The sequence below is a fragment of the Clarias gariepinus genome, chromosome 23 (genome assembly GCF_024256425.1).
Source record: "Clarias gariepinus isolate MV-2021 ecotype Netherlands chromosome 23, CGAR_prim_01v2, whole genome shotgun sequence".
Taxonomy (NCBI): domain Eukaryota; kingdom Metazoa; phylum Chordata; class Actinopteri; order Siluriformes; family Clariidae; genus Clarias; species Clarias gariepinus.
In genome coordinates this window covers 16,796,315-16,817,098 of record NC_071122.1, presented here as the reverse complement: position 1 = coordinate 16,817,098, position 20,784 = coordinate 16,796,315, and the positions used below count along the sequence as shown (strand labels likewise).

The 20,784-nt window shown below is 40.9% G+C and overlaps 1 protein-coding gene across 1 annotated transcript; it reads right to left on the bottom strand.

Moving 5' to 3' along the window:
• Nucleotides 1-1,388: 1,388 nt before the first annotated feature.
• golt1a (golgi transport 1A) lies at nt 1,389-20,459 on the bottom strand. The gene is made up of 5 exons (XM_053483473.1): nt 20,444-20,459; nt 19,722-19,813; nt 7,975-8,153; nt 1,796-1,859; nt 1,389-1,699 (listed from the first exon to the last, which is right to left on the bottom strand). The coding sequence occupies exons 1-5, from the start codon at nt 20,457-20,459 to the stop codon at nt 1,661-1,663; spliced, it is 390 nt and encodes a 129-aa protein (XP_053339448.1). The 3' UTR covers nt 1,389-1,660.
• Between the last annotated feature and the right edge of the window lie 325 nt (nt 20,460-20,784).

Here is a 20,784-nt window from a genome sequence, read left to right as displayed (position 1 = left end):
TTAGTGGTATGCTGTACCTAAATCTAACACTAATTTTACATCAGTTCCATTAAAGTAAAATATAATTAATAAACAACAACAACAACAAAAAAACTTGTTTAAAGTTAACTTAGCTAAATTTCAGAACAGACACATTTGGTGTCTGTTCCACTAAGATATATAAACATGTGCATGCATGCTCATACACACAAACACACACACACACACAAAGATGAATACACACACACAGACAAACACACACACACACACACACACACACGCACTCACACTTCAAAAACGGCAAACACCATCAAAGACAACATGACGTCACCGTTTCCTGCCATGGTCTGTTGCTGAAAGGTTAAACTTAATATTAGAGCTGTAAGGGCATTTTAAAATGAGATCTATTCATATTTATTCCATATTTTATTAGGACTTATGACCAATTAGATTTCATTTAAATTTAGAGACCATTATTATAAGATCATTGCAGTTAGTATAACTACTAGTATTACTACTACTAGTACAGTCAGTACTTCCATGCAACTCATAATAATACTGAAGAGCATGTGATCATGGAGCAAAGCAGATCTCCTTTAAATAATTGAAACTATTTTTTTGCTTTTTACTAACTGTATAAATTACTAATTTATAAAGATAAGCAGCTGCAGCAGGACAAGACAAATTAGTCAACAAGCTTTCAACTAAACCGTTCATGAGAAGTGCACTTCTTTCTCAGTTTTTGTAACTACACCCACATACTTATCCCCTACCCCTAACCACCACCACACATACACACACTACTAATAAATCTGTTATCAATGCAATATAAAATAACCTGTATTACTTAAAACCTTATCTCTGAGCAAAATAGTTAATATCATACCTGTATGTATTTTTTAGCGCTGGATGTGGAGTAAATCTGGGACTCTCCAAAATATACAGTGCATTCTCTATGTTACTTGTCCAATCCCTTTTTATATTCCAAGCGATCCTGCGTCACGAGTTTCTCAGCAGGCCGTCGGTGAGACCCTAGTAACACTCCTGTCTTTCCTCTCTGATCTGACTATGTCTCTCAATAGGTTCTGGCAAACAATTTACTGGAATCGTGAAGCATCTTTATGGAATTTGCCATCTACTTCTAATAAATTAATTACATGAGTTCTTTTTTAAATAGAGCTTTAACAAACAAAAGCAAAAGGGTACACAGTCCATGCTAAACAAATACTTTTCCAATATGGAGATGAAGAACTTGACCGGGTCAACCAGCTTTAGAAACTGGACCTTATTTTGAAAAGGAAATGAAATGCATCATCTTGGCATTATTCATAGTTAATTAACTGTACAACTGGAGATGCAATACAGCGTTCGAGTTCCTCTAATTAAATCAAAGCATTAAAATGTTAAAATCATGGTTAAAATGTTTATTTAACTGTTTATTTAAAAACAATATACTAATAAAAATATTCTTCAAATTGAATAGAAACAAAAGAAACAAAAAACATAAACAAAAATGCATTTCACACTGGTCTGATCAGTGAGTTTATGGTGTGCTCCATTGATTTTTTATTTTTTTTAGTTCCTTGTTCTTCCAAAGCTGCCACACACCACTGTATGGAATCAGAAGTTGTATGTTTGATACTTGCTTCCATTAAATGATCCATCATGTTCTTCAGAACTCTTAGACCATGGAGGAACTGCTTCCTGAGTAATTAAATAGCTAAAGCAGAGTAAGAAGAAACATTACCATCGTTATCAAATTCACTTTTACTGTGTTAGTGCTGAATAATGTTAACTCATATCCTACAGTACTTACTGTAGTAAGGAATGGCATGTTCAATACGGTTCCAAGAAATCCAAAAGCCATTGGAAAGAATGACCTAGAAAAAGAGAGAGTATATTTATAATTAAGGATAAGTCTTCAGTTTAAACCTGAGATCAGCTGACATAAGCATAACCGTGTTTGCAGACATCATATAATTAATGATGGCAGATCCTTATGATTAAAATACCCTTTTGTTATAGATTAAGCGTGTAAGCAAATATGACTGCACAAAACAGAACGAGCAAATAATATGTTCTAAATATAAATACAAATAGCATGCACTATACTTTGTATATTTATTTAGATTTTTTAAAGTTTTTTATACATGTTCATATGATCGAGGTTTGAACTTCTATTTGAACCTATTTGGCATTTGTAAGGAGGGCAGAACTTTCAGGAAGCCTTGAGCTATGATTCAAGTGGTGTAATCTAAACACCCTGTTCTTTCCTTGAAAAAATTTACCCTCCCTGTCACCACTGTTTATACAGACAAATATTCTGGGGGGAAAACACTAAGAACACATTTAAACACAGAACTACAAATATTAGCATTTTTAAATTAAATAAAGCTTTAATAAATAGAATATCGCAATATGGGGATATTTCACTTTCTCTGTGCAGCAGTAAAAGACCTTGATGTAAATAATAATTCGAGTATTTTATTTAAACATGTAGGTAACATTACTAAGATAACCTTCTTTGATCTCTAAAATATTGCCAAGATAAGAAATATATTATCAGTAAAATGTGCAGGACAAACTGCTAATTATAAATTTCCTTACACTTTAAACTTTTTTTTCATAAATGTGTATGTATTTTTTTTTTTGGCATGCTGTTTTGTGACATTGATGGTTATTAAATCAAATTGAATTGAATTAAGATCAAATAAATGAATAAAGACAACCTGGGACACTGGGAAACTAATACATATAAAGCATTCATTGATCCATCTTTAGTATCATTCTCCCTAGTTTGTTTATATTTTGGTAATAAAAGTAATTAGTTAGAGTCCTTTTTTAATTGCAGCATGAAAACTCGTTTGTGATTCCTCATGCATGTTGTTTTTAGTCAAGACCTTTATGATCATTGTACCATCATCACTTAGCGAAGCCTGGCCCATAATCTGTTAACTAATAATACCCCTATCTCACCTATGCGGTTTCGCGCAGTGGCCGTAAATACAGTTCATCATGATTCACCGCGGGTTTTGGCCGTTGGTCCTGGCAGAAGCTTGCGGACCTTGCAGAACTTCACGGAACGTTGGGCGATCACTCGCAGCGGCTCACAGTGCCTAACACCGCTTCTTACCATGAGTTAAACCGCATAGGTGATATAGGATACAGCAGGAATAACAAAGGGAAGCAGGTTATCGGGGACGAGGCTTGTAGGACAACTTTCACACACACACTAATGGAATCACTACTGTCTGTCTTACGAATTAGATAAATTGTCTGAATAACAGATTACATTTTTGAAAATATAACTCAATAAATGAGTTCCTAAATGGTTGACCTAATGCATTAGATTACTGATTACATCAAAAAAGTAATTCAAGTACTTTGAGTGTGTGCATGCTTGGGCCCTGTGATGGACTAGCAACCCATCCAGGGTATACCCTGCCTAGTGCCCCTCCAGGCCTCCAGCGACCGCACAGAGAATTAGTGTGTCAGAGAGTGTAACCAATTTGAAACCAATTTTGTTGTACATGGAAATGCCACAAAATACAAGGTCAAAAAACTGGAAAACGTTGTTTTATTGGCTTTCCAAAGACAAAAAGAACGTCTCGGGAGACTTGCTGTAACCCTGTTCCCTGAAAAAGCGGGAACGAGATGCTGCATGAAAACGCTATGGGAACATCTTTTTGTGTTGCCGGTTGTGAAGCATGTGTGTACTGTATCAAACATGCCAAATCTTGGCATATATAACCTTGGTCAGGTGACGTCATCTGATGAAGCGCACCTGCAGGTTATAAATAGAAGTGAACCAGAAACATTCCTCAGATCAATTTTGTCTAAAAGGATGTCCAGTCACGCAAGCAGTGCGGCATTGGAGCTCAGCATCTCGTTCCCACTTTTTCAGGGAACAGGGTTACAGAAAAGTAAGCCGAGACGTCCCTTTCAAAAGCTACACTTGATGCTGCATGAAAATGCTATGGGGAAAAAGAATAGCATTTCCAATAGCATCTCTCACCCGATGTGACAACGTTTGGCATAAAAACGGCTGCTCTGACTTACGCCACTGGCGCGTGCGGTGGACAGAAATCTGAAGAGTGCGTACTCAAAACAGTAAGTGAAACCTTTCCTGCTCCAGAGCTGTAAAAGGCGAAAACCATCTTAAGGTCAGAAGCCAAATAGGCGCTAACTCTAGTGGCTTGGAAGGGGTGTCAACTAGACCCCATCAGTCAGAACACGACAAGCCGAAATAGGGGCTACGTACATTCTGAGGGTACTAGGGAATAAGCCCGGAAAAAACTTTTCTTGCAGAAACTCCAGCACTGAAACAATTCGGCAGCGGACTGGGTCTACATGTTTAGCCATGCAACACTTTCAAATAGCCTCACCTTAAGTTCTAGTGTTAAGTTCTAAGTGCATGAAGGTTCCAGGGCTCCCAACTTTATATGCCCTGGAATGTAAATCGCCTTGAGGAACAGGAACTCATCCTGTGCCCAAAGAAGAACCTGGTACGCTAGCTTATTCAAGCAGCGGGAGCACAGTCCGCCCTGGCGATTAAGTACGAGACTACCATAGTGCTGTCCACCCACACTAGGACATGCTAGCTTCCACTGCTGGAGGAGGTGTTTCAGGGTCAAAATTAGGCCATCATTTTGGGGCAATTGATGTGCCACGCGAGAAGATAGCCTCTCCAGCTCCCTTGGGCTGGACGGCCTTCTAAGACCGCACCCCAGCCCGTGAGGGAGGCGTCTGTCATTAGCATCTTGCAACGACAAAAATGCACCTAGAGTGGAACCCAAAGTCAGAAACCGGGGTCTGAACCACATAGAAAGGGTACAAAGCCCTTGGCGCGTAACCCTTATTTGCCTCTGGGCATTCGCCCTGAGTAAAATCCCCCTGCTTTTAGCCACAACTAAAACGATCCCATGTGCAGAAGGCCCAAAGGTATCACCGCGGATGCAGCTGCCATGAGACTTAAAAATCTCTGAAAGTGATGAACAGTCACTTTCTGGCCTAGCCTGGTTTCCTACAGGGTGTTGAAAATGGATTCTACACACGCAGGAGACACCTGTGCCCGCATTGCGTTTAAATCCTATGTGACACCCAAATATGTTGTGTTTTGAGCAGGAAAGAGAACACATTTTTTTGGCATTGAGTCTCAATCCTAAGGAACGGAGATGAGCTAGGACGACATCCTGATGTCGAATCACTAGCTTTTGAGACTGAGCCAGAATCAGCCAGTCGTCTAATGTGCAGGGTGAGCATAACCAAATGGCAGGACCCGATACTGGTAAGCTTTGCCCCCGAAAGCGAACCCCAGGAACTTTCTGTGTTGTGGCAATATTTCCATGTGAAAATATGCGTCCTTCAGATCGATTGTCACAAACCAATCCCTTGGTTGGATTTGAGAAACAAAACGCTCATAACACTCTCTCTTTGTGCTTCACGCCTCGCGAGAGTCAGACCCGGTCGGGACTGGGTGGCCGACAATCCCGACTCTTGAGCACGGCGGGGAAGGAATTTCCCGAAGGCTTGTTCATATAATTTTGTGCGCTTGGGGGAAAAATCGCGCTTCCGTGGCCAAATACGCGGCCAAAGCGAGGGTGTCTTACCTATCCATTTACAAGAAGTGCCGATGTGTCGAAGTGGATGGAAAACTTCCTAATCCGGCAAAAACGCAAGAGAAAGGGGGAATTCCGTCTCGTGCGCGCCTGCCAGATTACACTGTTTAACCCCAGAAATGCGCCACAACTCACAGTTCTCTTTACTTTAGGTACGGATCTCGTAACAAACTCCACCATATCAATGAGTTAATACTTTTAAATTCGCTAGCACACATCACACGCAAACACAAAATGGTCCTGAAGACAAATAGATCTGAGGAATGTTTCCGGTTCACTCCTATTTATAACCTGCAGGTGCGCTTTATCAGATGATCTTACCTGAACGAGGTTATATATGCCAAGATTTGGCGTGTTTGATACACATCTGCTTCACAACTGGCAACACAGAAAGACGTTCCCATAGCGTTTTCACGCAGCATAGAGTGTAGCTTTTGAAAGGGAACTCAACGTTATCAGCCATCCAAACATGAGACTCTATTAGTAATATCTTCTGTTTGTGTACTTACCATTTTATCTTAGGTAGCGCAATGGCTAACCGATATTTGGTCGAGTCAGACTGTCCACTTGTTGCCGGGTAGGTATACGCTCATTACATGCTGTGCGTTTTGGCGTCGGGTAATGCTAACTGGTGTTCGTTTACCGCTTAGCTGTGGAGCCTTTTCTGCATATGGGTTATCCTGCATGATTTATTATGAGCTGTGAGTGATGCTACAACTTGTGTGGCGCAGTGATTCATCCTGGTAAGTACATTTCGTTTTCTCTGCTTCATGGAACAAATACGTTTTAGTTATGGCTCTTTTTCTTAGTGAGCTACGGGTGTCTGCCACGGTGCCGGTGAGTCACTTGAAGGCGGATGTATTTGCCCTCCGCATCGACTGTGGACGGCGCTGCTGTTTTCTCCTCCTACAGTGTTTCTCCTGTTTTCTCCTGCTGTTTCTCTCCTACAGTGTTTCTCCTGTTTTCTCCTGCTGTTTTCTCCTCCTACAGTGTTTCTCCTGTTTTCTTCTGCTGTTTTCTCCTCCTACCGTGTTTCTCCTATTTTCTCCTGCTGTTTCTCTCCTAAAGTGTTTTTCTTTTCTTTGTTTTTAGTCCATTTTTTCTGCTAACTGTATAAACAAGTCGGAGTTGCCTTGCCACTGTCCGAAGGCCTGTTTGGGCTTTTGCTTTTCTGCATCTTTGATTGTATTGTGGAGAGTGTTATAATGTAGCTTCCGGAGAACTCTGACTGTGATATGACGGATTCAACGAACAGTTGGCTTAAAACTTTCATTTAGTATTTTGTTTCTTGTTGGTTTAATTATTTTCTCCTCTCTTATTCTTAGTTTTTGTGATCAATGTTTTTTTAATGTTTCTTTATATTGTTATTTTGGTTAAATTAGATGGGTTTTTGTTTATGATTTAATTTGTGTTGGCCTACCGTTGGGCCGGGAGGCTAGCTAGCTACCTAGCACAGAGTACGGGTGGTAGTGCAATAGTGTGGAGTGCGGTGCTGATTGTATTCTGATTGTATTCCCGTTTCACTTTGTGTGAGTGTGTGGATGCGTGTGAAGTGCACCTTAGGGTTTGTACCTCGTTTAGCCTGCCCCTGCCACTGGGAAGCCTGTGCCTGAAGTTTTTGTTTGTTTTCTTTTTTTTTTGTTAGTATTGTTTTATTGTATTTCCTATTATATGTTACAGCCTTGGTGTGAGTGGGACAAAGTGCCCTTACTATGTAGTATGGCATGCTATTGAGTGTTTTTATAACTTTTATTGTGAAATAAAATAAAGTTTTGTACATTTGTACACCTGCCTCTCTACCTAACCTAACGAACTTGTGCTCCTTATTTGGGTTATTTTATTTGGTGTAATTGGTTTCAAAACACTTCATATTTATCTCACCTTCCACAGCGTCGCCACACATGCAATACAAGTATTATTACATCTGTGCATGTAATACAAGTGTATCATTTATTCTTCATTTAGCAATTTACAATGTCACTGAGCACTGAAGATAAACTGATGTGCTCAGTGAAATTGTAAATTGCTAAATGGCAGAATTATATTATGCTAAAACAGTGTTTCAATTTTATTAAGTGCTAGTTTACCATCAAATCTTTTCAGACTTTTTTTTTTTTTTTTAGCATTTAGCAGGCCATTTAGCATTTAGGCAAACTAGATGCACTAGCACAAAGTTATCTGGTCTCTTGTCAGATGATCATTAAAGTCTATGGGGCAAACTTAGCAAGCAGTTCATCATCAGTATTTGGGAAGTGATTTTATCTGTGGCCAACATGGGTCTGCAAACAAACTGCACATTTTGATTCTGGATCAAGTAACGGCAAGAGGTCAAGAGGAAATGCTGTCATAATGTATAAGGCACCCATATGTTACTCACTTAAACAGAAGCACAAAGCCGTAACTCTCCACGAGCATGCCTATGCGTGGCCATCGGAGCACAACTAGAGCCACACCACCCAGGAAAAAGGAGGATGCTCTAAACTTTTGTCTCTGGAAAAAGAAGTGAGCAGTTCTTCTCAGACCAATGATGCAGGCCAATCCAGTCAGGAACAAAATCTGAAGAAAAAAAAAGATAAATCATAGCAAGGGAGATGTGTGTGAGGTTAGCAGTGTTGGGTATAATGCGTTACAAACTACTTTTTTGGATGTAATGAGTACGTTAGATCCGCCATTTAAGTACTCAGTTATTTCCTTACTTTTTGTAAAAAATGTAATTCGGTATTTAGACAATTTATGTAATCTGTGAGCCAGACAGCAGTCATTTCCAATTCCTCAGTGTGTGTGTAAAAGTCGCCCTACAAGCCCCGTCCCCGATAACCCGCCTCCCTCTGTTGTTCCTGTTGTAATACCCCTATCTCACCTATGGGGTTTGACTATGAGCGGACCAACGCGCGTAAGTGAAATAGGGGTATTAGTAGTTAACAGATTATGGGCCAACCTTCGCTGAGTGATGATGGTAGAATAATTATAAAGGTCTTGACTTTTATAGTTCCCTTTCAAAGGCTACACTCGATGCTGCGTGAAAACGCTATGGGAACATCTTGTCATGTTGCTGGTTGTGAAGCATGTGTGTACCAAACACGCCAAATTTTTGGGTTTTATAACCTCGGTCAGAAACATTCCTCAGATTCTTGTCTTCACCTAGTTGTGAGCATGTCGTGTCTAACCAGCAAAAATAAGTGTTTAACTCACTGATAATGGCAGAGTTTAAACGAGGTGTCCCTCCGTGTGTATAATCCATATCGGAGGGCGATCTCTACACTTTACTGCTTCGATTAAGTGCTACACGCGCGCGCCTCGTGCATCCGGCAGAGCAGTGAGAGACGGATTTAAAACTCCTTACTTTCGCATTCTCATCGGATCGGGAAATCCCTCTGTCCACTCTCAAGCGTGCGCTGCGCTTCTTGTGAATGGGCAAGGATAAACATCCTCTCTTGGTTCCGCGGAGATGGTAATAGCCTCTAAGCACTTAAAAATAAATAAATAAAAACATAGACGGCAGGTTCTGTCGGGTGGCCGGGGGCGGAGCCTTAACGACGCTCTCTCTCCTTTTCTTAGCAATCTCCATATGAGTTAACCCTTTCATGGAGTAAGCTGTATTTATCCCGTGTTTTCCTGTCATCAACTTATTTATTTATTTAAATATAATTGAGGTAGAAACGCGGAGTTATATGATGACACCCAGATAGAAGAGACGCTTCCAGGCTATCTCTCTTCTGGGACATCATCCTTCCTGAAAAGCTATTACTTCCTTTCAAGCTGTGTAGACTTTTTATCTTCCCTGGAGGGAAAAGCTTTTCAGGCAGCAGGTCAGGTTGGCGCATTGCACACCATGGCGGTTTTGCACGCCTACCAGGCTGACCTGCTAACAGACTTGAGTACTGGCGGGGCTCTGCAAGGTAAGGCGTATTGGATTTACGCCGGGCCACAGACTTGTCTCTTCGTGCAACAAAGCAGACGGCTTGTGCTATCGGCCGTTTTATGGCTGCTATGGTCTCCGCGGAGAGGCACTTGTGGTTGAATCTCAGGGGCATTAAGGAGAAGGATCGTGTATTCCTCCTTGATGCCCCATCTCGCCTCCCGGCCTACTTGGCGATGTCGTTAACTCGGTCACCACTAGGTTCATGAGGCAAAGTTATATAACAAGCCTTCGGGAAATTCCTTCCCCGCCTTGCTCAAGAGTCGGGACTGTCGGCCACCCAGTCTCGACCGGGTCTGACTGTTGCGAGGCATGAAACACACAAGGAGAGTGTTTTTGAGCTGGGCACCCCCTCGCAAGATTAGCGTGCGTCACGCAATCTGCCTCAAAAGAGGTCAGACTGGCATATTCTCTTCACAAAGAAGCCCTGAGGTTCATGTGCCCAGGACCGTGGGGGGTGGCCCCCCAATGGGGAGAGGCACGCGGAATTCCTTTTAAAGAATGAAGTGTTTTCCCTGGCACCCCCAGGAGGTTGGTGTTCTTGCTCCGCCACCACTGGTGTTTCGGGCAACTCCGGTCTCCAATAAAATGTTAGTTCTTCGGGTTTTTCCTGCCGTGTTTCAGGATGCCGAAAATCTAACATCCCCCCGTTTAACCAAGCCGCTGAGCTTTGCCCCTTTCTGAGAAACTGGCAGCGTGGAAGCTACTGTCAAGTATATCTCCTTGGGTACTAAGCACTGTACAGAGAAACTACAGGATTCAGTTCTCACATCACCCTCCACGTTTCAATGGCGTGGTCTCCACTTCCATGAAACCGGAAAGTGCAAGAGGAACGGGGGGCTGCGTCCAATTTTTTAGATTTTGCGGGCTTTACCGCTATCTAAAAATAAATCAATGGAAATATTGCCACAACACAGAAGGTTCCTGAGGTTCGCTTTCGGGGTCTATCTTTTTCACCCGCACATACACAAAGTACATGGATGTAGTTCTGGCTCTTACGACTCCAGAGCATCCGTATTGAATTACATGACTGGCTGGCCCAGTCTCAGTAGCTAGCGCTTCGACATCAGCATGTCGTTCTAGCTAATCTTTGTTTCCTAGGATTGAGATCCAATGCCATGAAAGCATGCTCTTTCCTGTTTAGAGGACAACATTTTTTGGGTGTCACATAGAATTTGAGCGTAAGCGGGCACAGCTGTCTCCCACTCGTGTCGAATCCATTCTCAACACCGTCAAGAAAATCAAGCTAGACCAGAAAGTGGCCATCACTTTCAGAGATCTTAGCTCTCATGGCAGCTGTATCCACGGTGACACCTTTGGACCTTCTGCACATGAGAGCATTTCAGTTGTGGCTAAGAACCAGGGGATTTTACTCTAGGGCCAATCCCCTGCGCCAGGTGCTTCGTACCCTTCCTATGTGGTTCAGACCCCGGTTTCTGACTCTGGGTCCCACTCTATGTTCGTCTTGTCGTCGCAGATGCTAATGACAGACGGTTCCCTCATGGGCTGGGGTGCGGTCTTAAATGACCATCCAGCCCAAGGGAGCTGGAGAGGCCATCTTTTTGCGCGGCACATCAACTGCCTCAAAATCATAGCTCTATTTCAGGCCCTAAAGCTCTTCCTCCAGCAGTTGAGACTACCATGTCCTAGTGCGGGTGGACAACACTATGGCAGTCTCATATATTAATCGCCAGGGCGGACTGTGCTCGCGCCGCTAAATAGCTAGTGCACCAGATTCCTGTCCCTCAGGGCGATTTACATTCTGGGAAAATTTCATGTAGCGGAGGTGGACCTCTTTGCCTCGCAAGATCAGCAAATGTCCCCTTTATTACTCTCTAACTCTAAGTCAAGCTGGTCTTCCAGCCAGCGTAATTAAGACTATGGAGTACTAGGACTGCCTCCCCTCAAATAGAATGTATTTGAAAGTTGGTGCATGACGAAGCAGGTAGACCCAGTCCACTGCCGAATTGTTTCAGTGCTGGAGTTTCTGCAGAAAAAATTTGTCCTCTGGCTTGTGCCCCTTGTTGAACCACTAGAGTCAGTGCCTCAGGTTTCTGACCCTTAAGATATTTTTTCTAAATGGTGTTACCTCTCTAAGAGGATTGGACATCCCTATTGTTTTTAAAGCCTTCTGTCCTCCGCCTTTACAGCTTCGGAGCAGGAGAGATCTCACTCACGGTGTCCAGTACGTGCTCTTCAGATTTACGTCCACCGCATCAGCCAGTGGCGCGAGTCAGAGCAGCTTTTACATGTTTTGGGGCCACAAGCTGCGTGAGAGATGCTATTGCCCTCTCCTATGAGGAGCGTGGGCTCACTTCGCCTCTAGGAATCAGGGTTCATTCAACCAGGGGAATTGCCTCATCAATTGCACTAGCAAGAGGTATTCCCTTGCAGCAAGTCTGTGACGCGGAGGGTTGGTCCTCTCCGCACACATTTTCCAATATGCATCCTATTGTTTTGAAGCCTTCTGTTCTCCGCCTTTACAGCTTTGGAGCAGGAAAGACTTCACTTACTTTGTCCAGTACGTGCTTTTCAGATTTATGTCCACCACATCAGCTAGTGGCGTAAGTCAGAGCAGCTTTTACATGGTCTGGGGCCGCAACGGGGGATGGCCCCCACTACACTGGGCTATTGCCCTCTCCTATGAGGCGCGTGGGCTCACTTCGCCTCTAGGAATCAGGGCTCATTCAACCAGGGGGATCGCCTCATCTATTGCACTAGCAAGAGGTATTCCCCTGCAGCAAGTATGTGACACGGAGGGTTGTCCTCTCCGCACACATTTATTACATTTATAGTTTGGATGTTCATGCTACTCCGGGCCCACAGGTCCTCGAGTCAGCTACCCAGACATAGTTCTAAGACCTTCTTGGCCTTGTGCGCACACGCTACACAACCTTGGAGTTCAGACACTTGCAGTGCGGCGGCATTGGTACTCTCGTTCCCATAGCGTTTTCACGCAGCATCGAGTGTAGCCTTTGAAAGGGAACGTCTCGGGTTACTTTGCTGTAACCCTGTTCCCTGAAAAGGCAGGAACGAGATGCTGCGTCCCAATGCCGCGCTGCCTATGTGACCGGACGTCCGTTCAGACAAATCAATCTGAGGAATGTTTCCGGTTCACTCCTATTTATAACCTGCAGGTGCCTCCTATCAGATGACGTCACCTGACCGAGGTTATAAAAGCCAAAAATTTGGCGTGTTTGGTACACACATGCTTCACAACAAGATGTTCCCATAGCGTTTTCACGCAGCATCTCGTTCCCGCCTTTTCAGGGAACAGGGTTACAGCAATGTAACCCGAGACGTTTTCATTATATATACTTTTAGACTTTTATATAGGAGTTTTCATTTCCTGCAATGGAAAAGTACTCTAACTAGATACTTTTATCAGAAAGATTACTTTTTAATGACAATAATTTTGTGATGTAATTACAGTAGTTACTTTAAAAAGTAACGTCCCCCAACGCTGTTGGTTAGTGATGTAACCCCTACTACAGACTATGGATATGCTTTTAATTAAAAAACACAAGGGGCACAGGCCTGTGGCTGCAGGTTTCAGACATCAAACTGTGCATGTGGGTTTTCAGATTCAGATATGTCAGGTAGAATGAAAGTTATTGTTACTTTTATAACGTGTTAATTTTACCACTACTAATACTTACAGTGGTGTGAAAAACTATTTGCCCCCTTCCTGATTTCTTGTTCTTTTGCATGTTTGTCACACAAAATGTTTCTGATCATCAAACACATTTAACTATTAGTCAAAGATAACACAAGTTAACACAAAATGCAGTTTTTAAATGATGGTTTTTATTATTTAGGGAGAAAAAAAATCCAAACCTACATGGCCCCGTGTGAAAAAGTAATTGCCCCCTGATCCTAATAACTGGTTGGGCCACCCTTAGCAGCAATATCTGCAATCAAGCGTTCGCGATAACTTGCAACCAGTCTTTTACAGCGCTCTGGAGGAATTTTGGCCCACTCATCTTTGCAGAATTGTTGTAATTCAGCTTTATTTGAGGGTTTTCTAGCATGAACCGCTTTTTTAAGGTCATGCCAGAACATCTCAATAGGATTCAGGTCAGGACTTTGACTAGGCCACTCCAAAGTCTTCATTTTGTTTTTCTTCAGCCATTCAGAGGTGGATTTGCTGGTGTGTTTTGGGTCATTGTCCTGCTGCAGCACCCAAGATCGCTTTAGCCTGAGTTGACGAACAGATGGCTGGACATTCTCCTTTAGGATTTTTTGGTAGACAGTAGAATTCATGGTTCCATCTATCACAGCAAGCCTTCCAGGTCCTGAAGCAGCAAAACAATCACACTACCACCACCATATTTTACTGTTGGTACGATGTTCTTTTTCTGAAATGCTGTGTTACTTTTACGCCAGATGTAACGGGACACGCACCTTCCAAAAATTTCAACTTTTGTCTCGTCGGTCCAGGTATTTTCCCAAAAGTCTTGGCAATCATTGAGATGTTTTTTAACAAAATTGAGACGAGCCTTAATGTTCTTTTTGCTTAAAAGTCTCTTTCTTATGGTGGAGTCGTAAACACTGACCTTAATTGAGGCAAGTAAGGCCTGCAGTTTTTTAGATGTTGTCCTGGGGTCTTTTGTGGCCTCTTGGATGAGTTGTCTCTGCGCTCTTGGGGTAATTTTGGTCTGCCGGCCACTCCTGGGAAGGTTTACCACTGTTCCATGTTTTTGCCATTTGTGGATAATGGCTCTCACTGTTGTTCGCTGGAGTTCCAAAGCTTTAGAAATGGCTTTATAACCTTTACCAGACTGATAGATCTCAATTACTTTTGTTCTCGTTTGTTGCTGAATTTCTTTGGATCTTGGCATGATGTCAAGCTTTTGAGGTGCTTTTGGTCTACTTCTCTGTGTCAGGTAGCTCCTATTTAAGTGATTTCTTGATTGAAACAGGTGTGGCAGTAATCAGGGGGTGACTACAGAAATTGAACTCAGGTGTGATAAACCACAGGTAAGTTATTTTTTAACAAGGGGGGCAATCACTTTTTCACACAGGGCCATGTAGATTTGGAGTTTTTTTTTCTCCCTTAATAACGTAAACCTTTATTTAAAAACTGCATTTTGTGTTCAATTATGTTGTCTTTGACTAATAGTTAACGGTTTTGAGCAGAAACATTAAAGTGTGACAAACATGCAAAAGAATAAGAAATCAGGAAGGTTTTTCACACCACTGTATATGTAAATGCCGTTGGAAAAACTCTCAAAATGACCTTTTTTGTTTTTTTTGGGGGGGGGGTCATAGAGACAACTCGAAACAACCAGAAAAGCATGTGATCATGTGTACAGTATATGTGCTATTTCTTCACCTACAGTATGTGACCCTTTTTTTTTTTTTGCTCAGTCATGCTTGTACTGTATAGTCTCCTTTTATTCAGTTCACTAAGTGTTTTAAACTGGCCTATTTCTGGGGCAGAATGATTGTACAACATGTAAGTTTAATATAAGCAAACCTCAATAGCTTGGTGCAACAGTTTTGGGTTAATGGAACTCTGGGTCCATATGCAAATATCATATAGCACACCTAGTATTTGAGTAAATGATCCTCAGCAAGTTTTACCTTTATCATTTTCTTTTGGTTACCATCAACAAGCATCTGGCAGAATTTTGGCTGGATATTTGACCTCTCTTCTTGCCAGAATTGGCAATGTTCAGTTAAACTAATTTTACTGCTTTTATTTTTGTATAGTTGCTTGTTCCTGGCACGAACCTGACTTACTAGCACAGTCCACATATTCTTGTTAGGGTTGAGACTTCAAATGCCTTAATGTGAGCCTGGTTTATCCATTTCACAACCAACTTTGATGTCTGTTTGCATTTACTGTCCTGTTGGAACAAGTTTCAACCAGCCTGCTGATGATTTAAGGGTAAGCTGAAGTATTTTAAGATAGTCCTCCCTCTTTATTATCCCAGCCACTTTGTGCAATGCATCAATTCCACTGGCAGCAAAGCAGAAACCAAAGCATGGGGTCTCACCTTTACTCCACCAAACATACCTCTGGTTACAACATTCCCCCAGAGAGATTTTTTTTGTCTATGTGGTTAGCTGCAAGCTTTAGTCAAGATTGAAGGTGTCTAATTTGGATTATTATTATTTTTTTTTTAACTTAGATGGCAACCTTTCACTCCATGGAAGTATAAAGGTGTGTTTACAGTTCAGTTTTCTTGGTTTGGACCAAAACGATAAAATGATACATGATAATAAAATCCTGGTTTGCTCAGTGTTCACACTGACATATTTAAAAATGGAGCAAAAGATGCCACCATGTGGATTTTTTTTATATGTTGGTATATAATCCAGCTGAAAACTCATGAAGAGTTTATAAATTATATTATTGAAATATCCTGACAGTTGCAACCGCTTTCCGCAAATAAGTAAGTAAATAAATAAATAAATAAAAGACAAGCAGTGATATTTAACCCGCTGTTAGCGGGCGCAAGCGCTCTTGTTATTAACTGTAGCCCTGGTATGACTTCACTTGCACTCCTAAGAATTTAAAAAGTCTGTTTGTGGTCAGCTGATTTAGTTCAGTTGATTTAGTTGATGTTGATTTTGGAGCAGAGGTTTCTTTCTGGGACAACAGCAATTCAGTTTTTCCATGGCTATGTAGAACTTTTGCTGTTTCCAGTCTTGGATTTTTTTCTGACCATCTAAACCAATTTTTTCCCACCTGAGGGTGATAGTTTACTGTATGTCTGGATGGCTACACCTTCTAATAACCTGTATAATTGTTTAACTGAGCTTAAAGCTTCACTTTAGAAATGGCCCCAAGAGACATCTCAAGAGAATCAAGTAAATCTATCGTCCTCTTTCTCAGACTTGTACTGAGCTCTTTGGACTTCCAATTTGTACAGTAATGTGTGGTGGTAAATCTAATGAGTGCTATCACACTAGTCCTTTTTTATGTTGGCACAGAGATGCTACTTGATGTAGTCAATCATCATCACAAACAGGCCTTGCTCCTTGGTCGAATTTAAAGGCATAATCTATACAGGGGTATGTGTTTTTCTGAAGCTGTATATATATATACAGTGGTGTGAAAAACTATTTGCCCTCTTCCTTATTTTTTATTCTTTTGCATGTTTGTCACACAAAATGTTTCTGATCATCAAACACATTTAACTATTAGTCAAAGATAACATAATTGAACACAAAATGCAGTTTTTAAATGATGGTTTTTATTATTTAGGGAGAAAAAAATCCAAACCTACATGGCCCTATGTAAAAAAGTAATTGCCCCCTGAACCTAATAACTGGTTGGGCCACCCTTAGCAGAAATAACTGCAATCAAGCGTTTGCGATAACTTGCAACGAGTCTTTTACAGCGCTCTGGAGGGATTTTGGCCCACTCATTGTTGTAATTCAGCTTTATTTGAGGGTTTTCTAGCATGAACCGCCTTTTTAAGGTCATGCCACAACATCTCAATAGGATTCAGATCAGGACTTTGACTAGGCCACTCCAAAGTCTTCATTTTGTTTTTCTTCAGCCATTCAGAGGTGGATTTGCTGGTGTGTTTTGGGTCATTGTCCTGCTGCAGCACCCAAGATCCCTTCAGCCTGAGTTGACGAACAGATGGCTGGACATTCTCCTTTAGGATTTTTTGGTAGACAGTAGAATTCATGGTTCCATCTATAACAGCAAGCCTTCTAGGTCCTGAAGCAGCAAAACAACCCCAGACCATCACACTACCACCACCATATTGATGTTCTTTTTCTGAAATGCTGTGTTTTTTTTTACGCCAGATGTAACGGGGCACGCACCTTCCAAAAAGTTTAACTTTTGTCTCATTGGTCCACAAGGTATTTTCCCAAAAGTCTTGGCAATCATTGAGATGTTTTTTAGCAAAATTGAGACGAGCCTTAATGTTCTTTTTGCTTAAAAGTGGTTTGCGCCTTGGAAATCTGCCATGCAGGCCGTTTTTGCCCAGCCCCTTTTTATGGTGTAGTCGTGAACACTGACCTTAATTGAGGCAAGTGAGGCCTGCAGTTCTTTAGATGTTGTCCTGGGGTCTTTCGTGGCCTCTCGGATGAGTTGTCTCTGCGCTCTTGGGGTAATTTTGGTCGGCCGGCCACTCCTGGGAAGGTTCACCACTGTTCCATGTTTTGCCATTTGTGGATAATGGCTCTCACTGTGGTTCGCTGGAGTCCCAAAGCTTTAGAAATGGCTTCATAACCTTTACCAGACTGATAGATCTCAATTACTTTTGTTCTCATTTGTTGCTGAATTTCTTTGGATCTTGGCATGATGTCTAGCTTTTGAGGTGTTTTTGGTCTAATTCTCTGTGTCAGGTAGCTCCTATTTAAGTGATTTCTTGATTGAAACAGGTGTGGCAGTAATCAGGCCTCAGGGTGACTACAGAAATTGAACTCAGGTGTGATAAACCACAGTTAAGGTATTTTTTAACAAGGGGGGCAATCACTTTTTCACACAGGGCCATGTAGGTTTGGATTTTTGTTTCTCCCTTAATAATGTAAACCTTCATTTAAAAACTGCATTTTGTGTTCAATTATGTTATCTTTGACTAATAGTTCACGGTTTTTGATGAGCAGAAACATTTAAGTGTTACAAACATGCAAAAGAATAAGAAATCAGGAAGGGGGCAAATAGTTTTTCACACCACTGTGTATATATATATATATATATATATATATATATATATATATATATATTGTTTGTAAAACCCAAAACAAATTTATTCAAATACTTTTTTTTGTATTTTAAAATATATATCCTACAATAATTTGTCCACAGACAAAGACTAATAAAAAAAATGAAAGCCTAATATTGCCATGCCATGCCATGTTCATGATGAGCATATGCAAATGTCGACAGTAACTGCAACTGTACACTATTACATTTGTCAGTTGATTCAGCAGTTATATTTATATTAGTCTAGAAACTTTATGGCCCAGCAAGAATGCAGGAATGCACATGATTCTGGATCTGAGCCCTGGAGGCAGGGTTAGTGTATTTGATCACTTGTTATCAGCCAGATTTCTGACACTCAAAGACCTGTTATTTTGCTTTTAAATAGTCCATATGCTTCTTACGGAGCCACTTCTTGGTTTTCCTGGCTGTGTGCTTTGGGTCATTGTCATGTTGGAAGACCCAGCCATGACCCATCTTTAATGCTCTGACTAAGGGAAGGAGGTTTTTGCCCAATATGTCACAATACATGGCCCCGTTTATCCTCTCCTTAATACAGTGCAGTCATCCTGTCCCCTGTGCAGAAAAACACCCCAGAGCATGATGCTTCCAGCCCCATGCTTCACTGTAATGTAGGTATGGTATTATTGGGATGATACTCATCACTCTTCTTCCTCCAAACACGGCGAATGGAGTTAAGACCAAAAAGTTCTACTTTGGTCTCATCTGACCACAGGACTTTCTCCCATGATTCCTCTGGATCATCCAGATGGTCCCTGGCAAACTTCAGACGGGCCTGGACATGGGCTGACTTAAGCAGGGGAACCTTCTGTGCAATGCAAGATTTTAAACCATGACATCTTAGTGTATTACTGATAGTAGCCTTGGAAACGATGGTCCCAGCTTTCTTCACGGCATTGACCACCCGTGTAGTTCTGGGCTGATTTTTCACCATTCTTAACATCATTGATACCCCATGTATCTACATAGACTTTGGCTGATTGTGGGGTACACAGGTGTCTTTATGACAGCTAACGACCTCAAACAGGTGCTACTAATTTAGAATCATGAGCAATCATGAGTGTAGCTGTACTATTTAAAAGCAAAATAACAACATGTCTTTAAGAGTCAGAAATCTGGCTGATCAAATTCTTATTTGACACAGTAATTAAAAAATAAATTGTAAAAAAAATCATACAATGTGATTTCTGGGTCTTTCTTTTTAGATTCTGTTTCTCAAAGTGGAAATGCACCTATTGTAGACCTCTTCATGATTTCTAAGTAAGAGAACTTGCAAAATCACAGGGTGATCAAATACTTATTAACCTCACTGTACTGTATATATTTTTTTTCTTCTTTTTTTCCCCCACTTCAATTTGCCAGCACTTATATTTTATTAGGATTATAAATATAGGAGAGAACATTATTAATCTATAAACAGTGCATTTAACCCTCATACATCATACAGTATCTAACCTTTTTTCTTACTTAAAATAAAATAAGGGGAGGGTTTAGTCTAAACTGTACTTACGTTACCAAATGCCAGCAAGACAGAGTCAAAGTACAGCAACACTCCAAACAGCAGGAAGAATATGCCGAAGCCTGACAAACCCACACCAATTTCTACAGCAAAGTTAGAAAGCAATATTTGAATTAAAAACACTTTCCTGTTTTTTTATTCTTCCAATTATTTTCATTTTGTTAGATTTAAGGAAGCTACACGATTATTAATTAATACTGTGACACTTAGGCTACTTAAGACATAGAAAATGAAAGTGGATATGATTTATATAAATTATTTCTCCTCAGTTGAAGAGAATTGTGGTAAATTGAAGTAAACAAAAATTCCAAGCTCTTTTTCCCCTTCATTAATTAAAACAAAAAAGGTATTATAAAATAAAGAGAACATTTTCATGGATGAACTATGGCACTGCTACTTCAGCTACATATATTGAACAGAATCAAACACTGCACTTCAGTAATTTAAACTTTATATTTATAAATATATACAAAAAATATTTATAGAATTCATATTTTCTCACACATTTTTGTACTGATTTCCATAATTTTCTTTAGATTTTGTTAAGCTGCTTTGTGACAATGATTACTGTTAAAATGGCTATACAAGTAAAATAAAATAGAATTGAATTGCGCAAACACGTTTACGATTATGAACTTTAAAAATGCCACTCACTCTGGAATTCTGAGATTGCGACCATGATGTTCTCCAATCTTCACTTCACATTTGCTCACCTCTCCAGCTCCTCATTGCCCCTTACATGTCCTTTCATATGAATCTGACCTTTGAACTCTGATGTCAGACAAGCTGTAGTAAACATTAACCAGTCCAAGAAGAATGACTTTTAATGCCAGATAGTTAATCTTGCACAACAAAATCACCTGTATTCTGCTGTGGCTATCTTTCTAAAAATATCCGAAAGAATAATTGGAATCAAATGACGCATCTTTGGAAGATCACAATCTCCCAAGTTCAGCACCCTGTAGACACTCAGAAGCATCAATACTGTAAGTGCTGGTTAAATCTCATCACAAGTATCATTTGTCAATAGTTTGTTCTTTATCTGTGGCTTTTC